Source organism: Ammodytes marinus, assembly GCF_949987685.1.
Source record: "Ammodytes marinus genome assembly, chromosome: 16".
Lineage (NCBI taxonomy): Eukaryota > Metazoa > Chordata > Actinopteri > Uranoscopiformes > Ammodytidae > Ammodytes > Ammodytes marinus.
In genome coordinates, this window is record NC_137220.1 from 23,731,735 (window position 1) to 23,755,481 (window position 23,747).

A 23,747-nucleotide genomic window follows, 5' to 3' on the forward strand; every position below is an offset into this window, starting at 1 on the left:
CCGCGGCTCGCGCGCGTATTGCACCTGCGCACTGCCCATCCCCCATCCCCCACTCAGAGCCACAGCCAGAGAGAGTCATCTGGATGGCGTGATGGCATCAGTTAACAGGGCAGTGGTGCGCTCTTAGTATGGTGACAAAGCTCAAGAATATGAAGTTAATAAACATATAAAAGTGTACTAAATAGAGTATAAGTGTCAAAAGCATAACATGTAAAATTAAAATGACAAAAGTCGCATTGAATGGAAATACTAGTATAATTGGTTAAAAATACTTAAAACTAAAGTAAAAGTACTTAGTTAGTGTCCACCACTTGTATAGTGAAACTTTGGTCAAGTAGAGAGAGCTAACAATTTTCTACTGTGCAGTTTACTGGAGTTTTACTCGCCTTTAAAACTACACTGAGTCACAATTGAGAAGTGGTGAATATTGTGTGGTCCTCTGCAGAGTGTTAATTGATGGGCCATCTGCTTCAAAGGACACCGCGGCTCGCGCGCGTATTGCACATGCGCACTGCGCACTGCCCATCCCCCATCTCCCACCCACAGCCACAGCCACAGCCATAGTCGTCTTCTGGATGGCGTGATGGCAGCAGTGAACATGGCAGCAGCGACAGAGAGATTTAAAAGACGGATCAAATTATTACGGGCTCATCACGAGCAATGCGCAGCACGACACCAGCAGCAGGTAAGAATTTAAGATAATTATGGTTGCATGCATCTGTGGTTTTTAATTGATATGTTGTGATGAACACTGAAGCATGCCGCTAATGCTAACTAGCTTAGCGGCTCGCGCTGCTGTTGGCTAATACAGTACACTACAGGGGCTGGTTGCACCAGCTTGGCCGTAAAAAGACAAACGTTCGTCAAGCCTAGTGACTAGGGATGGGCATCGGAACCGGTGCTAAATTTAGAATTGTTATATGAAAATTTCGATTATTTTTGATCGATTCCTGCGCATGCGCAAAATGACGTACTCACGTCATGCGACGTCACCTTGCAGGCATGTCTGTGTTTTGATTAGAGCTAACGGTTAGCATACAACAGCATTGCTGTCATGGACCTATTCAGAAAGATTGCTGTAACCTGAGCGAATTAAATGGTCAAAGCAGGCGACCAGGGATAAATCTTGCTACTTTTACTGGTCATTAGAGGAATAACTGTTTTAAAGAAGCTCCGCAAAAGCATCTCGCATATCAGGTCGCGAGGTCGCATTACAACCGAGCGCCTGAGAGCTGAGTAGCGAGCGCTGCTCTTCCTCCTCACACTAGAGCTGCAGGGCTCATAACCGAAGCAGTGCACAGCGGCACAGCAACGCGACTTACTACACCGGCCCATAGACTAGGCTATATAAAGTACAAGCAACGTCTGTATCGCGGCTGGTGCTCTCGGGAGTAGGCTACTCTCACACGGCCAGTAGCAGCCCCCAGCCTGCTGCTGCAGAAAGCAGACAGAACGCACCGTGATCACTGCCTCGTGAGCTGCCTCAGTTTGTAAATATAGCAGGCTACGTGAATATAGATAATAGAAAGAAGAAAAGAAAATGTTGATTTCAGGTGGAATATATCAGAGATTCCCCTTCTGATTATCTAGAATGTGACTTATTAAAGAGCCTGTTTAAAGACAATATTTCCCATTGGTTATGTTTCCAAAAGCTCTGAGAGGAGTTGTGATTGTGGGTTTCATTTATTTTATGTAGCCTGTTTATAAGAACAAGATTGAGAGAGAAAAAACGATAAATAAATGTTTTTTACATAAACATTTGACCCCTTTCTTTTATCTTATTGGAATTGGGAACCGTTAAGAACCGGAATCAATAGTCAGAATCGGAATTGGAACCGGAATTGGTCAAAACTCAAACGATACCCATCCCTATATTTTACAGTGTTTTCACCATTTTAAATTCAGGGCTCCAGACTGCATTTTGGGACCATTGTTTGAGACAGTGCAAGTACTTTTTACTACTGAGCACGTGCGCGACCGGAACATTCACCGTCGGACTTATGTTTCCATTTATTATTACTGCCATTATTAGTGTTTTGTGTGTGAGAAAAAGAAGGGAGAGTCCGCGAGTTATTAGTGAAATGATCAACTGGGCGGATCACATGATCTATTTTCATCGTAGTGTCAAGCTGTCGTCATGTCTTTCACGTTTCCGCCATAGCAATAAGGCTGCTAAAGACCAGAGACACATCTTGCAACTTTTTTTTTAAACCGCGTTCACTAGAGCAGAGCAGCAGCACATGCCGTCTCTCCTCCTCCTCCTCCTCCTCCTCCTCCCCTCCTCCTTGCCGCTGACAGCCTCAGCTTGTCTGATACAGGGCTCTAGACTGCGACCAAATGCTCGCATTTTGTAACATTTTGAGACAATGCGAGTACTTTTTAAATCTAGGGGCGCGACCGGAAAATTTGCCGAGATTTGTTTTCATAGAGAGAGAGAGAGAGAAGGGACAGTCCGCGAGTGATCAATGAAACGATCAACTGCGCGGATCACGTGACCTACTGTCCTCTGTGTCCCGCTATCGTCACGTCTTTAATATGTTGCCAACTGGTGACTTTTTCCGCTATACCTGCCGACTCTCCGCCATAGCGCTAAGGCTAGTTAAAGACCAGCGACACATCTTGCAACTTTTTTTTTACCGCGCTCCTCACCGCTGACAGCACTCACTCACACGGGCAGTCTGAGCAGCCCCCCCTCCCACCTGCAGCAGACGGACAGCACCGTGTGTCAGGTGACGTTTGTGAACACGAAAATTATTTTATAGGTCCATATTCAATAAGCCACTGCATATCCATAAAAAAAGCTAACATTGTGGTTAAATGGCAACCCAAAAAGTTTGGAAAGTGAGTTTGTGTATGTAAATAGGCCTAGTTAATTTGTAAATTACTTGGTCAACATTTTCTATTAATTGTGCCTCTTTCAGAATTGTCAGCATTTTCTAGTTGATGTTGTCATCTAGCTACTACTATTTTATTTTGGTCCTGTAACTATTTTGCTTACAGAGGATTCAGCAGAGATAATAATCAGAGGGCTCAGATGTAGAAGGGGCTGTGGTGAAAATGGGTTCCTTTCCTAAAGAAATGTCTGAAGGATTTCACATGGCAATTAGGTGTTATTATCAAAAAGACAAAGAACTATATCATTTGTCAGTGTGGCCCAAAATGGCAATACAATATTAGTGGGCCTAATTAGTAAAATTGGGAAAAATGTGAATATATATATATATATATATATATATATATATATATATATATATATATATATATATATATATATATTTTTTTTTAAAGGCCTACTTCACCGGTTTGAATATGAAGGTGTATTGAATTCTGAGATCCTATGTAGTATAAAAAAAAACTTACTTTGTAAATATTACTGTGATATCTTTTACTGTGACATCACAGTAATATTTACAAAGTACGTTTTTTTTTAACCCTATATTTCTCTTTCTGTGATGTCACGAGAAAGAGAAATATAGGGTTAAAAAAAAACACTCTTTCTGCCTTTTCTCAGGCTAGGATGAACCGATTTAATTTTTTTTTCACATTTATACTACATAGGATCTCAGAATTCAATACACCTTCATATTCAAACCGGTGAAGAAGGCCTTTAAGGTGTGCCACTAAAATTTCTGCTTGCCCCCCTAAATGTGTTGGGAAAAAAATGCTCCTAATAGAAAAGGTTAGTCTGGAGCCCTGCCTCCAGACTAACCTTTGTGGTGGCTTTGTTAAGAAGTTTCTCCTTACTGTGCTGACCTCCTTTGCAGGGCCAGACCCAACATGAGAAAAAAGAGGATCAGACTGAAGAGCTAGAGGAGGGAGAGAAGACCGAGCTAGAGGGAGAGAAGACCAAGCTAGAGGATGGAGAGAAGACAGGCGGCGAGGAGGAGGAGGAGGAGGAGGGAGAGAAGACTGACGAGCTAGAGGTAAGTCCAGGGTTTTTCCTGGCTCAGAAAGGGCCTATGGGGGGTCAGTACGTGACCAACTTTTTTTGGGTCGTGACTGTGCAACAGTAAAGGCAAAACGTTTGTGTATTTAAAGAGGGGTTTGGGGTTAAAAAAGGGCAGTTTCTGTCCAGCTAAAGAGCAGTCAGCCTGTCAATCACTGTGTTACCATGGTGCTCAATGACTCTTAAATCACAATGAACAACCCTTAGATATTAACTGACTAATAATGTTATTGTTTATAATTGGCTTAAACCTTTTTAAAGTTCCTTTTTAGATAGGGGCTGTTGTGAGATTATTGTGGACAATTAGGCCTACTGTGATGCGATAGCCTATAATTCATTAATGGTTATTATTAGCCTACTTGCTTAATTTCTTTTTAAATACAGAGGTTATTGGTCGTTTTGGAACATGTATTTCCCAATTTAAAACATAAAAATAAAGCAGCATTGAAAATTCAGAAAATCAATCTTGTATGGCTACACTAGCATGCTGTTCTACAAATAACTCAATAGTTGAACTAATAAATACAATGTGTTTTCTCCTTAAAATGACTAAATACATTTCTCCAAAGGTCAAAGACAGTAACAGTGTGGTACTTCTATAAACACTTATGCCTCGTTTCCACCGAGTAGAGCGGGTCGGGTCAGAGCGGCTCAGAGCGGGACAGCTCACTTTTAAGAATCTCGGTGTTGTTTCCACCGCCGACCCTACCCTTACTGGTGGGGCGGGGTTTAGGCTGGACTGCGATAGCCGCCGCCAGAATGTGGGTTAAACTATCGGGCTGTGGAACAGCTGTGGTCAAGCCAGCGGTCTCTTGTTTTTGCTTGGTCAAACCAGCCGCTTCTATAGGCTATTTATTCCCCCCGTGTTGTTGTGAGCACACAGACGGCTCGGTGCAACTGATATACAGTGAGCGAACAGTGCTGGCTGCGGCAGCTACGTGACATCGTAGCAGTGGGACACAGTGTAGCCAACTGGTTAAGTTAATGACGAGGAAAAACACCACGCAATAAACAGTGCTGCGCTCACATTTTCGCCAACACACAAGACTCTCTTCATGATTATTTCTACCAACTGTGGTCAAACCAGCGGTCTCTCGTTTTTGCTTGGTCAAACCAGCCGCTTCTTTATTCCCCCCGTGTTGTTGTGAACGTGTATTTACTAGCCTACTATCTATGGCGAAAACACACAGAAACGGCTCGGTGCAACTCATGAGCGAACAGTGCTGGCTGCGGCAGCTACGTGACTAGCAGTGGGACACAGTGTAACCAACTGATTAATTTATTGACGAGGAAAAACACCACACAATAAACAGTGCTGTGCTCACATTTTCGTCAAAACGCAAGACTCTCTTCACTCTTGCCGAGATGACTACACATGGCGGAAATGATTCTTTCGACCAATCAAATGACGGGGGTGTGTAGCTCCACATTTTCGGCCCGCTTTCAGGCGGCTAGTACCCCTACGGAGGAGTACTGAGATTGGGAGCGGCTCAGAGCTGTTAGGTGCGCTTAAACCGTACCCTACCCAACTTGGCAAATGAAAAGCCAAACTATCCGGACCGAACCGCTCCGACCCGCTCTACTTGGTGGAAAAGAGGCATTACTGAAACTTGCCTGGGCCATCACTCTCATGCATTCCTCAAACTTTTCTCTGCGCTGTCTGAGCTGATAGATAGGTTGTGTTGCCACGGTGATGTGGAGTCTTAAACTGTTCTAGCTTTACAGAGCACTTCTTTCTGTTCAGCTGCATTTATTTTCGCCACCAGTTCAGTGACGGCTTGCTTCTGCTCGTTTACTCTCCCGCTTGCATGCCGTAGTCACACATGGCCATGCAGAGCCACAGAGCCGCACACAAACACAGACACACACACACACCAGCTGATAGAGGAACCCTTTGAGACACGTGCACATTAATTTACCGCAAATCGCGGCCCTTCGCAAAGTTTTGACCATGGAAAGAGGTGCATTTACCTTTGTCAGATTTTTTTAACTTAAAAAAAAAATCTGTTGGAGACCCCTGCTTTAAATCTATCTTAAAGGTGCAGTGTGTAATATGACATCATCAAGAAAGTTCTAGAATGCAATGCTCCCTGGGTAACCCCACCCCTTTTGAATAATAACAGAAGCTACAGTGGCCTTCAAGGACAAGAACAATTCTAAATTTTAAACAATGCACCTGATGACATTCCAACTGACACTTTCAAGATGGCGGCACTAGGCTTTGGTCCAAAATATGCAGAAATATGGACATATGAGACCCTTTTTAAGGGAAAAAATAATAATTCAAAACATTTTGTTCAGCTATTATGCACTAAATTAAATGTACTTATGGATATTATAATTACTTTCTACAAAATCTGCTAGGAAATAAAACCCAAAATTCTACACACTGCAGGTTCAACACAATGTAAAAATTTATTATTCTGCAATTGCTAATTGTATTTGAGAGTGTTTTTTTTTTTTTTTTCTGTAGCCCTTTCAGGAAATGGAATGCCCCTCAGACCCAGATGTCCCTCCACTGAGCAGAACAGAGAGTGTCTTTGTAAGTTTACAGACACACCTGTGTGTATCTTGAAATCAGTTGTGATGACAAAAATAAGAACTACAGTGCCTTGCAAAAGTATCCATACCCCGTAAACGTTCCACATTTTGTCACGTAACAACCACACGTACATTTATTTTATTGGGATTTTTTGTTCAGACCGAAATAAACATATTAATCACTTAAAAATGGGCAGCTTATGGTGTGCAACACAGTAAGACGCTGATTCAATAGTGCACACACCGGCCACTTAGGAGCGCTGCATGGGACTGCGTAAGGGCAGTTATCTCCGTCTTGGAGCAGCTGGGGGGGCTCTGCAGCACGGGAGCTGCATTCATTCATCGCTTCTAACATGTTTAGTTTTAAATATGTAGAGTAGTACGCTGCTCTTTATTATAAAAAGACAATGCACAACATTTAGCCTTACATTTTATTTATTTGACGCACTTTTGAGATTTTAGTTTCTATTTTAATGTGTCATTGATCGCTAAAGCGAGCGATTTATTTCCACCATTAACTGGCACCTTTCGGCTTGTTTTTCTGACCCGGGACCTCGGCAGTAATGGTCCACGGTCACGCTGGTGGAACTGGACCATGGGCGCTCTCACAGCTGGTGGTTGCCTGGCCCTGTGGAGGTTAATACGGACCGGTTTGTGCCACTGACGGCTGACCACTCGTGCCAAGCACATCTGTCATACAGTAAAACACAAAATGTTATTTTTAGACGTGTATTTCTTTCATTGGAAAAAAAAAACAAGACCGGCGTTATTAAAGGCCCTGGCAACCCAAATCCACTAAATCCTTGTAACTATGTTATTTGGGGGGTAAAATCAGTGCTAATATGTATATGAAAGGTTTTAGGAATATCTGTTAGCCCCCCGCAAACATACTGTCATGTCAGTTGGTCGACCATTTGAATAATCCTGATTCGAATGTTGCCTTAGAGCTAAGGCTTGGGACGTCACAGGAAGGATCTCCGTTATAAAATGCATTGAGACGGCCATTAGAAAATTTCTGATTCGAACTTTGGCTTACATCTTTTGCTTGGCACGTCACACGTTCTAAAAAACAAATCTATACAATCTCTCTTGTGCCGCGCAACAACATAATCCAACTCAACATAATTTTTTTTCTCTCTCTATTCCCACTCCTATCCTCAGAAAAAATTTGATTTTAAAAATGCATATGCCTAAAATAGATGAAATGCCTAAATTGGAAATAAACTAATAATAAGAGATAACAATAAATATGAGACAGAGATATTTTTATATATTTTCATTGTGACACTGACACCTGTTTCAATTAAATAGGTTGTGGTGGGAAAAAAATTGCCTATAACTAATTGCAAACCTATATAGGCCTAATAATAATAAGTTAGGCTACTTTCTGCAAGTGATGTTGAGCTGCTGCGCTCAGCTGTTCCAGAGCATTCACCGTTGCTAAGGAAACCAGCTACCGTGCAGCCCGGTGCAGCAGTGTGAACTGCCAGTCAGGCTCGTTGTGAGCATGTGCAGCATTTTCAAGTTTGCGTCTCGTTGTGTGGTGAATCTTTGGTCTGAACTGGGCTTAACCTGCTCAGCACCGTGACTGAGAGAACGTTCCCTTACAGAACGTTATTGGCCACGCCCACACCGCCCTGCAAAATGTTCTCGACAGCAAAAAAGACTACATTTCATAATATTTATGAAAATCTATTTTTTATCAGATAATTGTAAACAGCTTATTGAGAAACCCAACATCAATGTCATTTATTTATTTGTGAGGGTTGCCAGGGCCTTTAAAGGTTTAATATTTTCCCTTATCGGACAGTTGGTACGTCTGTTTCTCCTCCACCACTTATGCCTGCACCTCCAGTTGGTGTTGCATTTCAGAGCAGCAACACACTTTTTTTAGTGGTGATTTTTAAGTCGGACCACTTTTTCTTCACCTAGCCTATGTAAAGAAATTGTGACATAAAATTGTATATGCTACTTCATATCATATGAGCGATAACACTGATGTAAACCTAAAATACACCAAACTCAGCTGGACATCGCTGTTGACCGCAGCAGTTATTTCCTTCCACACTGCTGCCTTCTGACGTTCTTTGTTTTAATGTTCCGAAATTATTTTTTTTTTTCTACTTTCGCTGTTATGCTGTCAATTTATACTTCAGAGAAGTTCCTCTTCTTTTAACGTAATGCGCATATCCATGTCTTCAAACCTCTCGGCGAGGCCTCTAAACTGAGAAAATATAGGGGCGTGATTTCAAATTACTTTTTTTTTTTTTCAGTCGTCGCATTTATCAAATCTTGCTGATCTGCCGAGATACGACCATTTGATAAATACCACGTGATATCTGGGGCCTCATTTGTCAAAGTGGACCAGCACTTTGTACAGTGCACACTGTCATAAATGTGCTTTTATAAATACATATGTTATTCCATGTTTCTCCCTTCTTTACAGGATGAGTTAAATGGATGGCTCTTCTTAAATATGTGGTCACATTTCCAATTTCTTCTATGGTTTTCGAGAAACAAGGGGTGGCACAACTTCCAAAATACACAACTTGCCCCACTCTCCCCTATATATAAAAAATGTAAAACCATGTATAATTGTCATTCCACTTCAGTTATGCGCCACTTTGTGTTGGTCTATCACATACAATCCCAATAAAATAAATGTAAGTATGTGGTTGTAATGTGACAAAATGTGGAAAAGTTCAAGGGGTATGAATACTTTTGCAAAGCACTGTATATTATTGTTGATGGGAAAGGCATAATTTGAAAAATTAAGTGGGAAATATTCTTAATTTAAACGTAATTGAGTCCCATCTGATTTTCTCTTCTAGCTTACAAAAAAAATGCTTAGGATCTCTGAAGATCAATCAATCACAAGCAGTGAGGATGAGTATGTGCCTCGCACATCATCATCAGAAACGGACGTTTCGGAGGAAGAAAGAAAAAACTACACTTCAACTAAGAACTCGGTTCTACGCTTGAAAAAATGCAGACGGAGATTGTCTGCATTTAACAGGCTTGACACAACCTTTCAAACTACTTCTGAGTCCTCTTCCCGTTCAGAATACTGTGAAGATGTTGTGAGACTGCACAACCATATCGATGCAAAAAGGCCCAAGTATCGACTCAATCTTGAAACTGCACCAAATCAGAGGAACTGGTTAAGTCTTGCTAGACTAACGCTCTGTGAAGTCATCGTCTTCAATCGTAGGAGAGAGGGAGAAGTTTCAAAGATGTCCCTGAATGACTTCATGTTGAGAAACACCTTTGCCAGTAATCCAGATCTTGACCTTGCCTTGACCGACGTGGAAAAGAAGCTCTGCAAATACTTTGAGTGTGTGGAAATCAAAGGTAAGCGGGACAAAAAGGTCCCTGTCTTACTCAGCCCAGACATGGTGTCCTCCATACAGATGCTGGTGAATTACCGACGACGATGTGATGTGCCGGATGAGAATGTTTATTTGTTTGGTAGACCTGAGGCAGAAAGTCACCTCAAAGGACCTGATGCCATCCGCGCTATCGCATGTGAATGCGGAGCGAAGGACCCGCAAACATTGACATCGACAAGATTAAGGAAACAAATGGCAACAATGTCACAAGTTTTGAACTTGAAAGACAATGAGGACTGCCTCACTGGTTTTATGGGTCACATCAACATCAAGGTCCATAGACAATATTATCGGCTCCCTGAAGGGACATTAAAAGTTGCCAAAGTTGCAAAGCTGCTGATGGCCTGTGGGAGAGGAGAGCTATCACATTTTAAAGGGATGACATTGGACGAGATCAACATTGAACCAATTGGTATAACCTCACCTTGCACACACTATTTTTATCATTTTAATTTGTGATGGATTGTTATGCTTGTTGACAACATTTTTTGCTGTTTATTTAGAGGAAGTACCTGAAGACAGCTCTCTATCTGGAGAAGAGGAGATGTTGAGTCTATCCTCTAACTCATCAGGTACATTCACTGAACCAGTGGTTCTGGAGGTGGGGTCTGGGCACTCACAGGGCTTCCTGGGTGTTCCCAGCATGAAAGGGAATAATTTGATTTCACTTGTTTACACCATAACACACTACTACACAACTATTGTCATGTGTTTTATAAACTTCATGTATGTTAAACATCTAAAGCTTTTATCTAATGGGGGTCTAATTTGTGTCAGTTTTGGGGCCCTTGGGTGGGGTATCTATTAAGGACCAAAAATTACATAACTTAAAATATGTTTTAGTCTTGAAAAAGTTGAATTCCATATTTCTACATGTATTATTTTATATATTTGTTTTTGTTATGTAATTTTTCATCCATAGGTTACAACCCTGAGGAGGAGGAGGACGATGAGTCTTCAACCTCATTACAGCCGAGCAAAGGTATTTCACCACTTACCTGTTCCAGAGGGTGTAACAATCCAGTTAATACACAATTCATAATTATTAATTATAATCTTCTTCCAATATCAGAGTACTTTTACTGTCATTCATTGTTTTCTAAGCTCTGCTTTAATTTGTCTATTTAACTAGGCTTTCTTCAATGTCTGCTCCAGGGACAGTTTCTGTAATTTTATTATGTTTTTGTATAAAATGACACATTCTTATTCAATGCAAGATACACAAATCAATATCCTTATCATACCAGGAGAAAAAACTTGAATGAAAATGTATTTGATATAGTGCTTTAAGTGAACCTTTCTACCATTGTATCTCTTTGTTTTCAAGGAGCGTCAAGACATGTGAAGAAGAGGAAACTCACACAGAGGACACGCACAGAGGGGGACGATGAGTCTGGAACCTCATCACAGCCGAGCAAAGGTATTTCACCACTTACCTGTTCCAGAGGGTGTAACAATCCAGTTAAAGTGGCTACGAGTAACTTTGTCGGTTGGCGGCCCCGTTGGACAAAAGCGGTAGTATTTTTACGACGCCCGCTGTCGTAAAGCTGTTTTGTAGCGCGTGCAAGTGTCAAATGATTAGGACACATTATATTGCATGTCCGTGTGTTGAAAGTGTGAGGGCACGGACACTTATCGGCTCCGTGGGAGTGGTTAGTGACACTGCATCAACTAATGCCAGTCAGTGCTACACACACCTGATTGCAATGAGTTGATGCAGGTTCACTAACCACTCGCACAGAGCTGAAAGATTACGTGTCCTCACAGAAAGCGAATGAACGAGAGACGGCAGTTAGTATGGATCACGATGAGGTAATGTGTTTATGTTGTTGTAAATAAGGACTATTTCAGATGAATAATCGTCATCTGATGATGGTGAAGCAAAGTAAACTTTGTTTTAGTACCGCTCATTCAGTAAACACTGCAGTCTAGTTTGCTCCCGTGAAATTGTATACACATTGCTTGGCAACGCCTTCCCGCCCGTATATCCCTCTCCCTTTTAGCTTTTCTTCATTGCATTCTCTTTTTTTTTCTTTGATGGTTCAGCCCCGTAGCAGTCATTATGACGACAAACAACTGTCTCAAACAAGGCTCCCGCTCCCCTTCCCTCACCTGGAGGGATAGGCTTCTCAAATCGCGTTGCTGTGATACACTGAAATCTGCAACCAAAACGAAAATGTGACCATATAGCCTGCACGCGCAAACCGGAAATCGGACTGGGTGTGCGACCAGACCAAACGCAGTAATAAAAACGATATAAATACTTATTTCTTTGTACTGATGGTCTCGTTTGCTGTCAAAGGTAATTTATGATTATCAGAGGAAACATGAGGCTGTTTAAAAGATATTTAAAAGTTACTCTTAGCTGCTTTAAAACACAATTATTAATTATAATCTTCTTCCAATATCAGAGTACTTTTACTGTCATTCATTGTTTTCTAAGCTCTGCTTTAATTTGTCTATTTAACTAGGCTTTCTTCAATGTCTGCTCCAGGGACAGTTTCTGTAATTTTATTATGTTTTTATATAAAATGACACATTCTTATTCAATACAAGATACACAAATCAATATCCTTATCATACCAGGAGAAAAAACTTGAATGAAAATGTATTTGATATAGTGCTTTAAGTGAACCTTTCTACCATTGTATCTCTTTGTTTTCAAGGAGCGTCAAGACATGTGAAGAAGAGGAAACTCACACAGAGGACACGCACAGAGGGGGACGATGAGTCTGGAACCTCATCACAGCTGAGCAAAGGTATTTCACCACTTACCTGTTTTCTGAGGTCTACTTATGTCCTAGACCACTGTGTCGAGAAACATTGGCTTAAATGCCAAAAGAATATATTTCGATTATTGAAAAACCTGGAAATGTATTTGAAAGAAGAACCTTTATTAAATAGTATTATTCTCTCGAAAAATTTAGGGAATTGCACAATACATGAATGATAGGACATTTGGTCCAGCTGCTTTTTGGAAGAATTTGTCTCTAACTCTACTGTCTCAAAACATGAGAAAATTAGACACATATAATGATTCATGATAGAGATAGATAGATAGATTCTTTAATAATCCTTTAAAGGAAATGACAGTGTCACAGCAGTGTATGGACAGACATAACAAACACACATTCCCTCATATAGCTAAAATACCAAAAAAAAAAAGATTAAATACAATAATAAATACTACAAAGAAAGTGCAAAGTTATTGTTGTGCATTATAAAACCGTATGGCAGCTGGTATACAGGACTTCCTGTAGCGCTCCGTTTTGCACATTGGTGCAATTAGTCTGTGACTGAAGGTGCTGTTCTTGATCACCTTCAGGGCGTGGAGTGGGTGAGTGGGGTTGGTCATTATTGTATGCAGTTTGTTGAGGATTCTGGCCTCTGCCACCTGCTCGACCTTGAGCTGCTCAGCCGCGACCACTGAGCTTGCCTTCTTGATCAGCTTGTCCAGCCTGTTTTTGTCCGCTGTGCGAGCACCTTCTCCCCAACATGCCACAGCGAGTGTGCACTGTCTACCACTGAGTGGTAGACAGTGCACAGTAGGGGTTGGCAGATGTTGAATGACCTTAGTCTCCTCAAGAAAAAGAGTCGACTTTGTCCCTTCTTGTACACCGCCTCTATGTGGCTTTTCCAGTCCAGCTCACTGTCGAGTTGCACACTAAGGTACCTGTGGTTGGCGACCATCTCCACCACAGTGGACACAAGCAGCTCTGAGTCCTGTCTGTGAACAAAAAGGAATTATTATTATTTTTATTATTATAAACTGGTTACACCTTTCAGGTGTGTGTGGGGAGGGGAGAAGCTGAACAACAATGTTTCTTTCAATTCCTTTTACACAGTAACAAGGGACCCTTATTATTATTATTATTATTATTATTATTATTATTATTATAATAATTGTAATAAAAAAGGAAACACTCTCAAATGTGATAAAAGTTGATGCAAAAATCCATTCTAAGTTATTTGTAAATAGTTTACTTTTACACAAGAAACCCTTGCACAAGGAAACACAGAATAAACATATTTTGCCATTAAATAGCAATAGTTATAATAATAATAAAGTAAAAGGCACTTTGTCACACTTTTCAATTGTGATCAAAGTCCAAACTGAGAAATAAGTCCTGTTAATATAGAATTGACAAACGTGCACGACACACAAAGCTTTGATATTTTACCATTCATACATATATTCTTACCTGTCTTCAAATGGGTCGTAACCATCTCTATATTCATCTTCGAGTAAAAGCCTCTTAAATCGTTGTGTCACCCTCTCCTCCTCTCCATGTTTGTTTAAACATTTTTAATTATTTGTTATAGATGCATCAAGCAGGAAGAGGAAGATGTGGAGCAAGGAAGAAGTACCAGCTGTTGAACAGAAGCTGATTTTTCTGCATTAAGACTGGCAAGGTTCCTGGTAAAGCACAGTGTCTTGAATGTATCCATGCATTTCCAGAGGCACTTAAAGGTAGGACCTGGGAAGCTGTGAAGTACTACGTGAAAAACCGTATATACACTTGGAAGCGGCGGGCTACAAGTACATTTTAACTGCAAGTTGTTTTAAGGCAAGATTTTTCCAATCTTCTACTGTCCAATTTGGAAAGCCTGTGTGAATTGTAGCCTCATTTTCCTGTTTTTAGCTGACAGGAGTGGCACCCGGTGGGGTCTTCTGCTGCTGTAGCCCATCTGCTTCAAAGTTGGATGTTTTGCGTTCAGAGATGGTATTCTGCATACCCTGGTTGTAACGAGTGGTTATTTGAGTTACTGTTGCCTTTCCAACATGCCATGTTCAAAGTCACTCATTTCTTCCTTATTCTGTTGTTTAAAAGGTTTAGTACCTAGGGGGCAAAACCCCTTTTTTTGAAAAACAGACATGGAGCGTTGTAAAAGGTTGTTCACCAGAAATTATATCCAGGACCTTCCAGGATCCCAACCTGGGCGGACAACCTGGTCAACAAGCTGCTGGAAAGCTAAAGGGGGCCGACAAAAAGTTTGAATAAATATGAAAAATCATCAATATCTTACTAATGATGCGTAAATTTGCATATCTGCAAAGCCCCAAAATCTAGATGTTGGACAAAAGCAGAGTCAATTTGTTTTTAAATTTTGAAAACAAAACAAGTGTCCAACTGCCTGAAGCTTTTTCTAATCACAGTTCAAATTTGATCAATAACTCATAGAAAATGAATTTTTTACACTGTTTTTTCCAAGGCAAAGCAAGGCAAGGCAAGGCAAGGCAAGGCAAGGCAAGGCAAGGCAAGGCAAGGCAAGGCAAGGCAAGGCAAGGCAAGGCAAGGCAAGTTTATTTATATAGCACAATTCAGACACAAGGCCACTCAAAGTGCTTTACAGGGGCAAGATTAGAATACATAAAACACATTATAAAACATTTAAAAGCGATTAAAAGAAGTAAATAAAAATAAAAAATAAAAACATGAAAACTGGATTTAATAAAAGAAGCAAATAAAATGAAAATTGCAGGTTAAAAGGGAATGTCTAGCCGTTTCCTAAAATACCAGCTGGAGACTCCAAAAGGACACTTTTGGTCCATGACACATGAAATGTAACTGTGTAAAAAATGTTTTTTCTATGGGTTATTGATCAAATTTGAACTGTGATTAGGAAAGGCTTCAGGCAGTTGGACACTTGTTTTGTTTTCAAAATTTAAAAACAAATTGACTTTGTTTTCTTCCAACATCTAGATTTTGGGGCTTTGCAGATATGCAAATTTACGCATCATTAGTAAGATATTGATGATTTTTCATATTTATTTAAACATTTTGGAAAATACTGTAATACAAAAAGTTTTTGTTTTAATGTCAGTAATCAACTGGCAAAGTTTCATAATGTTCTATAAGTTAAAAAAATTCCCCATTAGCCCATCCCCATTCACCCCCATTCTCTTAAACAGTGGTTCTGATTTGCTATGTCGGCCCGCTGTAGCTTTCCAGCAGCTTGTTGACAAGGTTGTCCAACTAGGTTGTGATCGTGGAAGGTCCTAGATGTCATTTTTGGTGAACAACCTTTTACAACGCTCCATGTCCATAAAATCACTTTGCCCCCTGGGCAGGGCTGTACGCTTATTGTTTTAGGTGGTAGCACTGGTGCTAGCAAGCAAAAAAATCAGTAGTACAAAAATAAATTCAGTAGCACACAAAGTATGATCGAAAACTTGCATAACCTTAACCCATGCATTTCGCTCTAATTACCTTTTAGCCTGTCATCTTGGTCTCATTTGAAATTCTCAATTAATATCATATCCTAGTGTGTGCAGTAATAATTGTAGAAAAATTAATAGGGGTGCACTGATTGCAATTTAGACAAAAAAATCTAACCTGCCAATTGTAATTTTTTGCTGATTCAGAATTATTTCTCCCCATAAAATTAATATCTATATATTTTCTGTATATATACATATCATTATTATATTCATAATAATATTTTTTTTTTGTTAAATGTCCTTCTGTTAATTAAAACCAAACTTTAAAACATTAAACATAGCCTATTAAATAAATAAATAGGCCTATACATATTGGTAAAATTTGGAATAAGTTAAATAGGTTTTTGTGAATGTGTTGGGAGTAGTTCTTCAGTGGCTTATCAGTTATTTCAAACGTTGTTTAAAAAGACTACTGTTAGCACACTGCAGGGCTGTGAAGCGCTAACTTCTTGTTCTTACCGGCTTCAAAATAAAAGTCAACTCACGTTTGGCTAGTAACAGGCTTTTAATGTGAAGGCGCACAGGAAATGTTCTGTTTGCACACGCGCTAACTTAACTGTGTGCCGTCTCCTTCCGGTAATTACCGTTGGTGAAGTGTATTAATCGCCGCAAAAGCACAGGTCCCGAGCACACATCTTTCACCAGCCAAAGTGGAGGGTGGACTCAATAACTTACTTGCCTAAGTCTACATTTACCCGAATTTGGAGAGTGTTAATGTAGAGCCCTGTAAGCAGTGTTGTGCAGCACTCCTCTGTGTCTCAGACAGACATCATCTGCTCATTAGCAAGCTGTCGCACTAGTGCTAGTGGACTTGTATTCATCATCGCACGTGATCAATTTCAGTAGCAAATGCGATCAAAACTGTCGCACTGTACAGCCCTGCCCCTGGGTATAGACTTAAAAGAGTTGTCCTGTCCGGGTCTACATGCCTAAATGCATTGAGTTGCTGCCATGTGATTGACTGTGATTAGTTATGTGTTAACAAGAAATTGAACTGCTGTAAGCCGGTGAGCCTGTGTGAATTGTAGCAATTGTATGCAATCTTTTTTTTTTTTTTTGTAACGGCAGTTGTATCCCAACTTTGCACTTTATTTTATTTAATTTATTTTATACATAAACAAAAAAAAAGTTTTAAAAAGCTTGTTAAACTGACCATTTTTATATTAAATATTTTCATGCAGGCAAAAACAAATGTGTGACAGACTTTTCATTAAACATTTGGATAGCTGGTTTGTATAACTAAGTCTATAACTCAGCCTATGGTGTTTTATACTGGATAGTTTAGTTGCGTGTGAACTACTAATAGTAGCTGTTCACACTGTACTACAAAATTTAACAAAGTAAGCAAAGGTTGTTTTTGTAACCTCTAATTCCAAATCATGTTCCTTTCTCACAGCAAATTACATTATTTCCTCAATGAATGGCTCAGAAAAATGTCATCTTGCAAAATCTAAATTTTCCCACTATATTAGTTGAAATTCAGGTCGGGCTAATGGACTGTTGATGTGTGGAGGCCCAGCTGGTGCTCTGTCCTGGAGTGGGTGGCTGTGCTGAGCTGCTAAAGCTAGTTTGCATCTCATCTGTTGCAACTGTTTGATTTTAAGCAGCTCCAGTGTTTTTTTCATCCTTGTTGTTCTCCATAATATTTATGACGTTTTTTTTAGTTTTTTTAAATATAAACATTAGACCACGTTAAAATACATCTATATATTAGATATATTCTATTCTGCTTGTTGCTCATCCAGAATATGTGGAGGCAGCTTCCTGGTGAAGGAAATGTCTCCTCAACAATTTAAATGCGAATATATATTTCCACACATCCCAAATACTGAGCCCATTCTAATCTATTTATATTTGTATTTTATTTAAAGTCCTAATGTAACCAGTTACTGCTGAGTAACACGCTACAGCCCGGCACCAACCCTCAGGTCCCCATCGTGATGGTAAATTTCTTATGAAATGATTGAAAAATTAGAAATTAGAAAAATTAAAATTTCAAGTCATAAATGGAAATCTAAAATAAAATAAAAAAATTGGGACTTGAAACCATGTCTGTATCTCCTTTAGAAAGGGTGGTCCCCAGGAGACACCGTTTTGTCCACTGACCCCACGGTGTAGGTTAAACGAGTATGTGTGTGTGTGTGTGTGTGTGTGTGTGTGTGTGTGTGTGTGTGTGTGTGTGTGTGTGTGTGTGTGTGTGTGTGTGTGTTTGGTTTGAAGGGAGATGGAGAGCCAGCTGGACAGAGCCAGGGAGAGCCAGAGGCAGCAGATCCAGCAGGCAGATATGGCACTGGAGCAGTTCAAGAAGCAGGTGGAGCTCAGCTCTGAGAAGACCTATACCGACATGAAACTCCAGGTCTGACACAAACACACACACACACACACACAAACACACACACACACACACGTATGTGCATAACAAAAGGCGGTGTACATGCACACCTGTATACTATTATATGCTTGAATACTGTACATACATTCAGGCTCTAATGTTCATGCATGTGCAGCACATTAGTACATTTTTTGTTTCCTCTTGCGTGTGTTTACACAGACACACTTGTGTGCACTTTTACCCTTACCCTCTCTCGTTTACTTTGCCAAAAAGGCAGTGAGCTGTTTGAAAGGCAGTTACCAAGACAATGCAGACACACACACACATACACACATTTCATTGTTGCAGAGACACAGCCTGACCACAGATGCAACAGGGCGCCACGCTGGCTGCACTTGAAATTCTGTTTGTGTCTTTCTCTCTAAGTCTCTCACTCTCCTTCAACTGCTCCTATACTGAAAAATCTATAAGTGAGAAGTACTAAAAGCATTATCATCCTGAGGCCATTCTCAGTCAGTCAGTCAGTCAGTCAGTCAGTCAGTCAGTCAGTCAGTCAGTCATTCCAAATGAATGAAATGAATTATAATCCTTCTCATTAAGCAGGAGTCTTCGTTCCTATGCTTTCACACTTTTTCACCTTCTAGTGGGCGTGACGTGGGATGGTTAGTTTTCTGTGGAGAACAGGTCACGCGTATTAGGCAGCCAGACTAATTAGTACGTGAGGCCAGCCCCGCAATCAGCACTCTACACAGCGTGGGCTGCTACTGATTGGGGAGAGTTCTCCAATCGATACCCACACTGCTGTTTTATGAGTCAGTTAGGCCATAGGGGCTTTTTGTCGAGCATTTTTGGTTATACTGCGTGTGTGTGTGTGTGTGTGCTTTATCGACGAGGAAGCGATGAGTGTGGTCCTGACTGTTTTAGAGGTCAGCATGTTTAGGAGATTAGCAAGTTTTGGTCCCTGATTAGTGAGTTCCTTTGGCTAATCAGTGTGGCGGGGGCATAAGATAAGGCAGTTTGCGTGGGATTCAAGTCTGTGCACGGATGTTTATAGGCACACAGACGATGATTTGGAAATCAACTTGTGCTGCTTCCACCTGAATCCTAAAGAAAGCACAGAAGGCATCCAAAAACTGAGATGTCCCCTTTGTCGTTCAAGTGGACAAACACTTGATGTTGTAGAAGCTTGTAGAGATAAAACTAAAGGACTATAGTTCAGCATATATTTCTTTATATAATCTAAATAGCTAAAATCAGCCTACACATACTAGTGAGCATGCATACGAGGCTGAGCTTTTGGTGTGCTCTCTTAGTCTTAGGGCTTTAGTCTTTCCTGAGTACAAGGCTACACGTGTTGTTGTTTGTTACCATGGTGAGAAGAAGTTATCCTTCCCTAATGCTCGTCTGTATTGCTGTATGTTTCCTCCTCCCTCTGCTGTTCTCATCCTCCCATCTCATCCCTCGTTCCGTCTTTTCCCGTCGAGCCCCTGGCATCCTGATCTCCGATCTGACTTTAGCCCACATCAAAGCCACAGCAGAGAGAGCAGCAGTCCCTGTCATTCTGTTTCTCTCTCTCTCTCTCCGTCTCCTCACCTCCGCTTGTGCGTCACTCCATCACGTTTTCCTGCTAAGGCTTTAATGTAGCAGGAAGTACTTCAAAGTACTTTTTTTTTTCATTTCTCTTTTTTTCTCCATCCTTCCATCTTTCCTCTCATCGTCATCTCCCTCTCTCTCCGTCTGCAGATGGTGTTGTATCTAAATGGATTATCTGTGTCATTCTCTTCCCTCTCTCCCTCCTGTCTTTCTCTCATTTTAGATCCAGCATCCCCACTTTCAGACTGCACTTAAAGTAGAGAGAGTCTGCCCTATTTTGGGTTAGGGGAAGAAGAAGAAGAAAAAAGAGGCACCATACAGAATCAAATCTCTGTTGCGTGCATAGTTCAAAGGAGGCCACAGCGGTTTAAATGGATTCATCGAAACACATTTAGCGTTTCCTGAGCGTTAGACACGGCATAGCCCGGATACAGAGGCGTTTCATCAAAATTACGTTTCCAATTGTCCTGATTATCATCACCTGAAATATGAAAGTGGAGGTCTGCGAGGAAGTTGAGTTAGATAATGGTGTAAATACTCTCAAATCCCTTCTTTTTTTTCCATACAGTCCTCAAAGAAGCAGGAGCGTGTGTGTGTGTTCCTCATTTCTAACTGTGCCTCCTTTTTCTCTACGAGATGCAGTCATTTGCTTGCATCAGTGAATGTGTGAAGTTTAACGTACTCTACTGATATTACATATTTAATGTTAATTATAATAACTTTGAATATGTTAATATATTGATGCGCTGCTATTTCTATGCCATTACTGTTAGATCACACGTAATGTTATGAATGCGTTTCTTCCAGATGGCAGTTCATTAATTTCAAATTAAAATGAAAAATTTGTTGCAGCAACATCACTGTGTTGTACATGGATGGTGCCATGTTGCCAAGTTCTTTTGTGTATTAGATGTATTGTAGTCACGCTGCGATCAACTATGTGATTTTAGCCTAATTAACACACAATATAATGTTATGTATTTGAATGTTGGTTTATTTCTAATCATATTTTTGGGGGACACACTAACTTCTAGTAAACATCTTCTTCTTCTTCTTCTTCATGCCTCCAGATGGAGAAGGTAGAGGAAGACCTGATCAGATCCAAGTCCCTCAGGGAGAACCAGGCCAAAGAGTTCTCCAAGCAACTTGATACACTCCGACAGACATACGAGCAGCAGGTCTGTATGAACTTAGTAACCCTCTGTCTGTCTATAGTGTGTTTGTATAGGTTTCTTGCTACTGTGCCTGTGATGCATAGTTATCTCTTCTGTTTTACCAGTCTTGTTATTCCTCCCCATCTGTTCCACCTGATTAATATCTCATGATAATGGACACGCTTCAGATTAAGCGTGGATTTCCGCTCAATAAATATCGTAAACGTCGCCAAGTGAAAACTAATGCAATCCACCACGATGGCGCATCCTCCCTTTTATCATCCAATCTCTTGGTTTAGGAGTCTAGAAACCATTTTCAAAACTCATTGATATCTGGATTGCTGATAGGAAGACATCTCTTAAAGAGCAGCGGATTCAATTAAACCTCAGATAGGGATATTATGGTATAGGCAGGAAGGGGGCATATATTTGTTCACCACTTATATTTCACTTCGACCTCAGCAGCCTGCTAGTGGGGGTTTTATCTTTCGCTGTATACTTCAACAATATGATTGAATATGAATTCATTTGTTCAATTGTTCAGTATTGAATTCCCAAATCCATACTACAAGATACAAGACAAGTCGAACAATGGCTGTGTACTAACCACTAGGGATGGGCATTTTAAGAAATTTCCTTGCTCGATCATCGCTAGAATTATCGAGCAATTATCGATTAATCATTAACTTTTTCTATAGGCTATATTAAAATTCCCGTTGGTAGAAAATACAAAATGCAGCATGTTTTTATCAATGCAATCTTTATTCCAACAATAATGTTTAGGCCAACAATAATACAAGACAGTTAACTTGAAGACCTACAACTGTTTAACAGTTTTAAAATAATAAATAGCCTACAGGCATTATAGGTTATAGGCCTATGCGGCGCTTGTAACGGCCGAACAATGCGCCTACAGGCGCTCTTAAAGGTTTGGAAACGCTTCAACAAGACTAAATCTGTATTCCAATTACAATAAGTAGCCTACTATCGGCCAACAATAATCAAACAAGGCAGTACAAGTGGGCATTAAACTGTATAACTGTTTGAAAAAAGGGGGAAAAAAAGGCCGACATATATGCCTAGTGCAGCCGGCGCTCGGAAAGGCTCGCAACAAAAAGATGAGCCACACATTTAGAAACAATTGCATGAACTAGCCTATCTAAAAGCAATACCTTAGTGAACATATATAAGGCTGAACTTGTTGCTAAAATGTCACAGTTTTGACAAAATGTAACGACTCCAATAGGCACCAAGCCGAAAGAAAAGCGGAGCGAGAGACAACACATTAAGAAAAAAAAAAGAGCGACTTACATACGGTGGTGACTGTCCCCACTGTCCATAGCATACAGTACCTCCAGCCTACATATTTTTGTTTAGGAATATAAGCATGTTAACATGCTCGGGGGTCAGACGCGAACGCAGCCTTGTAACTGTCAGTCCAGCAGCAGAAAACACCCGCTCTGACGGGACCGAAGTTGCGGGGATGCAGAGGTATTGGCGCGCCAACTTTGACAGCCTGGGGAACCTTCTTCCATTCACTTTCCACCAGTCGGTAGGGTTGCAATCCAGGAGTGGGGGGGTATCCCTCAGAAAGTTATTAACCTCTGAGTCAATGCCAGTGTCCAGTATAGTGGAGTATTGCTCCCCAAGGAGTAGTGCCATAGCGGAAGCCTGTGTGGCGGCGGCTCCAGTGTTTGCGCTCCCTTCGTCCGCCGCGTGCCCACCAGCCTGCTCGATAGCCTCCTGGCCTGTCTCCACTGCCTCTCCCAGTTCAACTAATTTCGCATTAGCAAGTACTCTCTGTGCAGGTGTCAGAAAGCCCAGGTGCTTGTGACGAGGGTCCAGCATTGCTGAAAGCATGGGGGCTGATGATACAAATTCAGCAGACTGAACCTGAAAATAAATGATGCGGAGAAATCAATAATCAGAAATAATTGTGCATCTATAATGCTAAATGGAAAACGTATCTAGGCTATCCAATAAGAGGCATGTAAGTATAGGCTATGTTGTAAATCTTATTACTCGTAACATTTTTGCTATTGGGCATATTGAAATTAAACTACATGTAGCTTACATTCATTCGGGTGCTGAGGGAGGACCGCACTTTAGTTTTGAACTCGATAACCTTGGGCCCGTCTCCTTCTTTGCGCAGCAGATGCGCATTGATGAGGCCGAAGGTGATGGGATAAGTGTTGGAGATGGAGACGTCCTTCTCCGCAGACATGACTGTGGTGGCACACTTTAGTGCTCTCAGCACAGGCTGCGTTTCCTCCATCAGCTGCCAGTGCTCATCTTTCAGCTCCAGGATCCTGGCGTCCTGGAGCTTGGTCACGGTGCGGTCCGACAGGACAGCAGCAACAGCCCACCGTTGCTCCACCAGCCGATCGAACATTTCACAGACTGAGTTCCAACGTGTTTTACATGATTGTATTAGCCGGTGGCTTGGGAGACCCATTTGTTCTTGTTTTTTTTGCAGCGCTTTGCTGGCAACTGTGCTGTGGTTAAAGTGACCAACAAGTTTGCCAGCCGCGGAGATTACCCGATGCAGGTAAAGTGCAAAGCCGTCATT

At 40.9% G+C, this 23,747-nt stretch overlaps 1 protein-coding gene across 1 annotated transcript in view; it reads left to right on the plus strand.

Moving 5' to 3' along the window:
• cep112 (centrosomal protein 112) overlaps window positions 1–23,747 on the plus strand; it is a gene marked incomplete at its 5' end in the record, with an annotated part of 136,182 nt that overhangs the window by 53,666 nt on the left and 58,769 nt on the right. Inside the window, 2 exons of the mRNA XM_080044108.1 lie at window positions 18,320–18,455; window positions 21,095–21,202. Coding sequence (XP_079900234.1) covers window positions 18,320–18,455; window positions 21,095–21,202 — 244 coding nt within the window. The remainder of the gene's footprint in view (window positions 1–18,319; window positions 18,456–21,094; window positions 21,203–23,747) is intronic.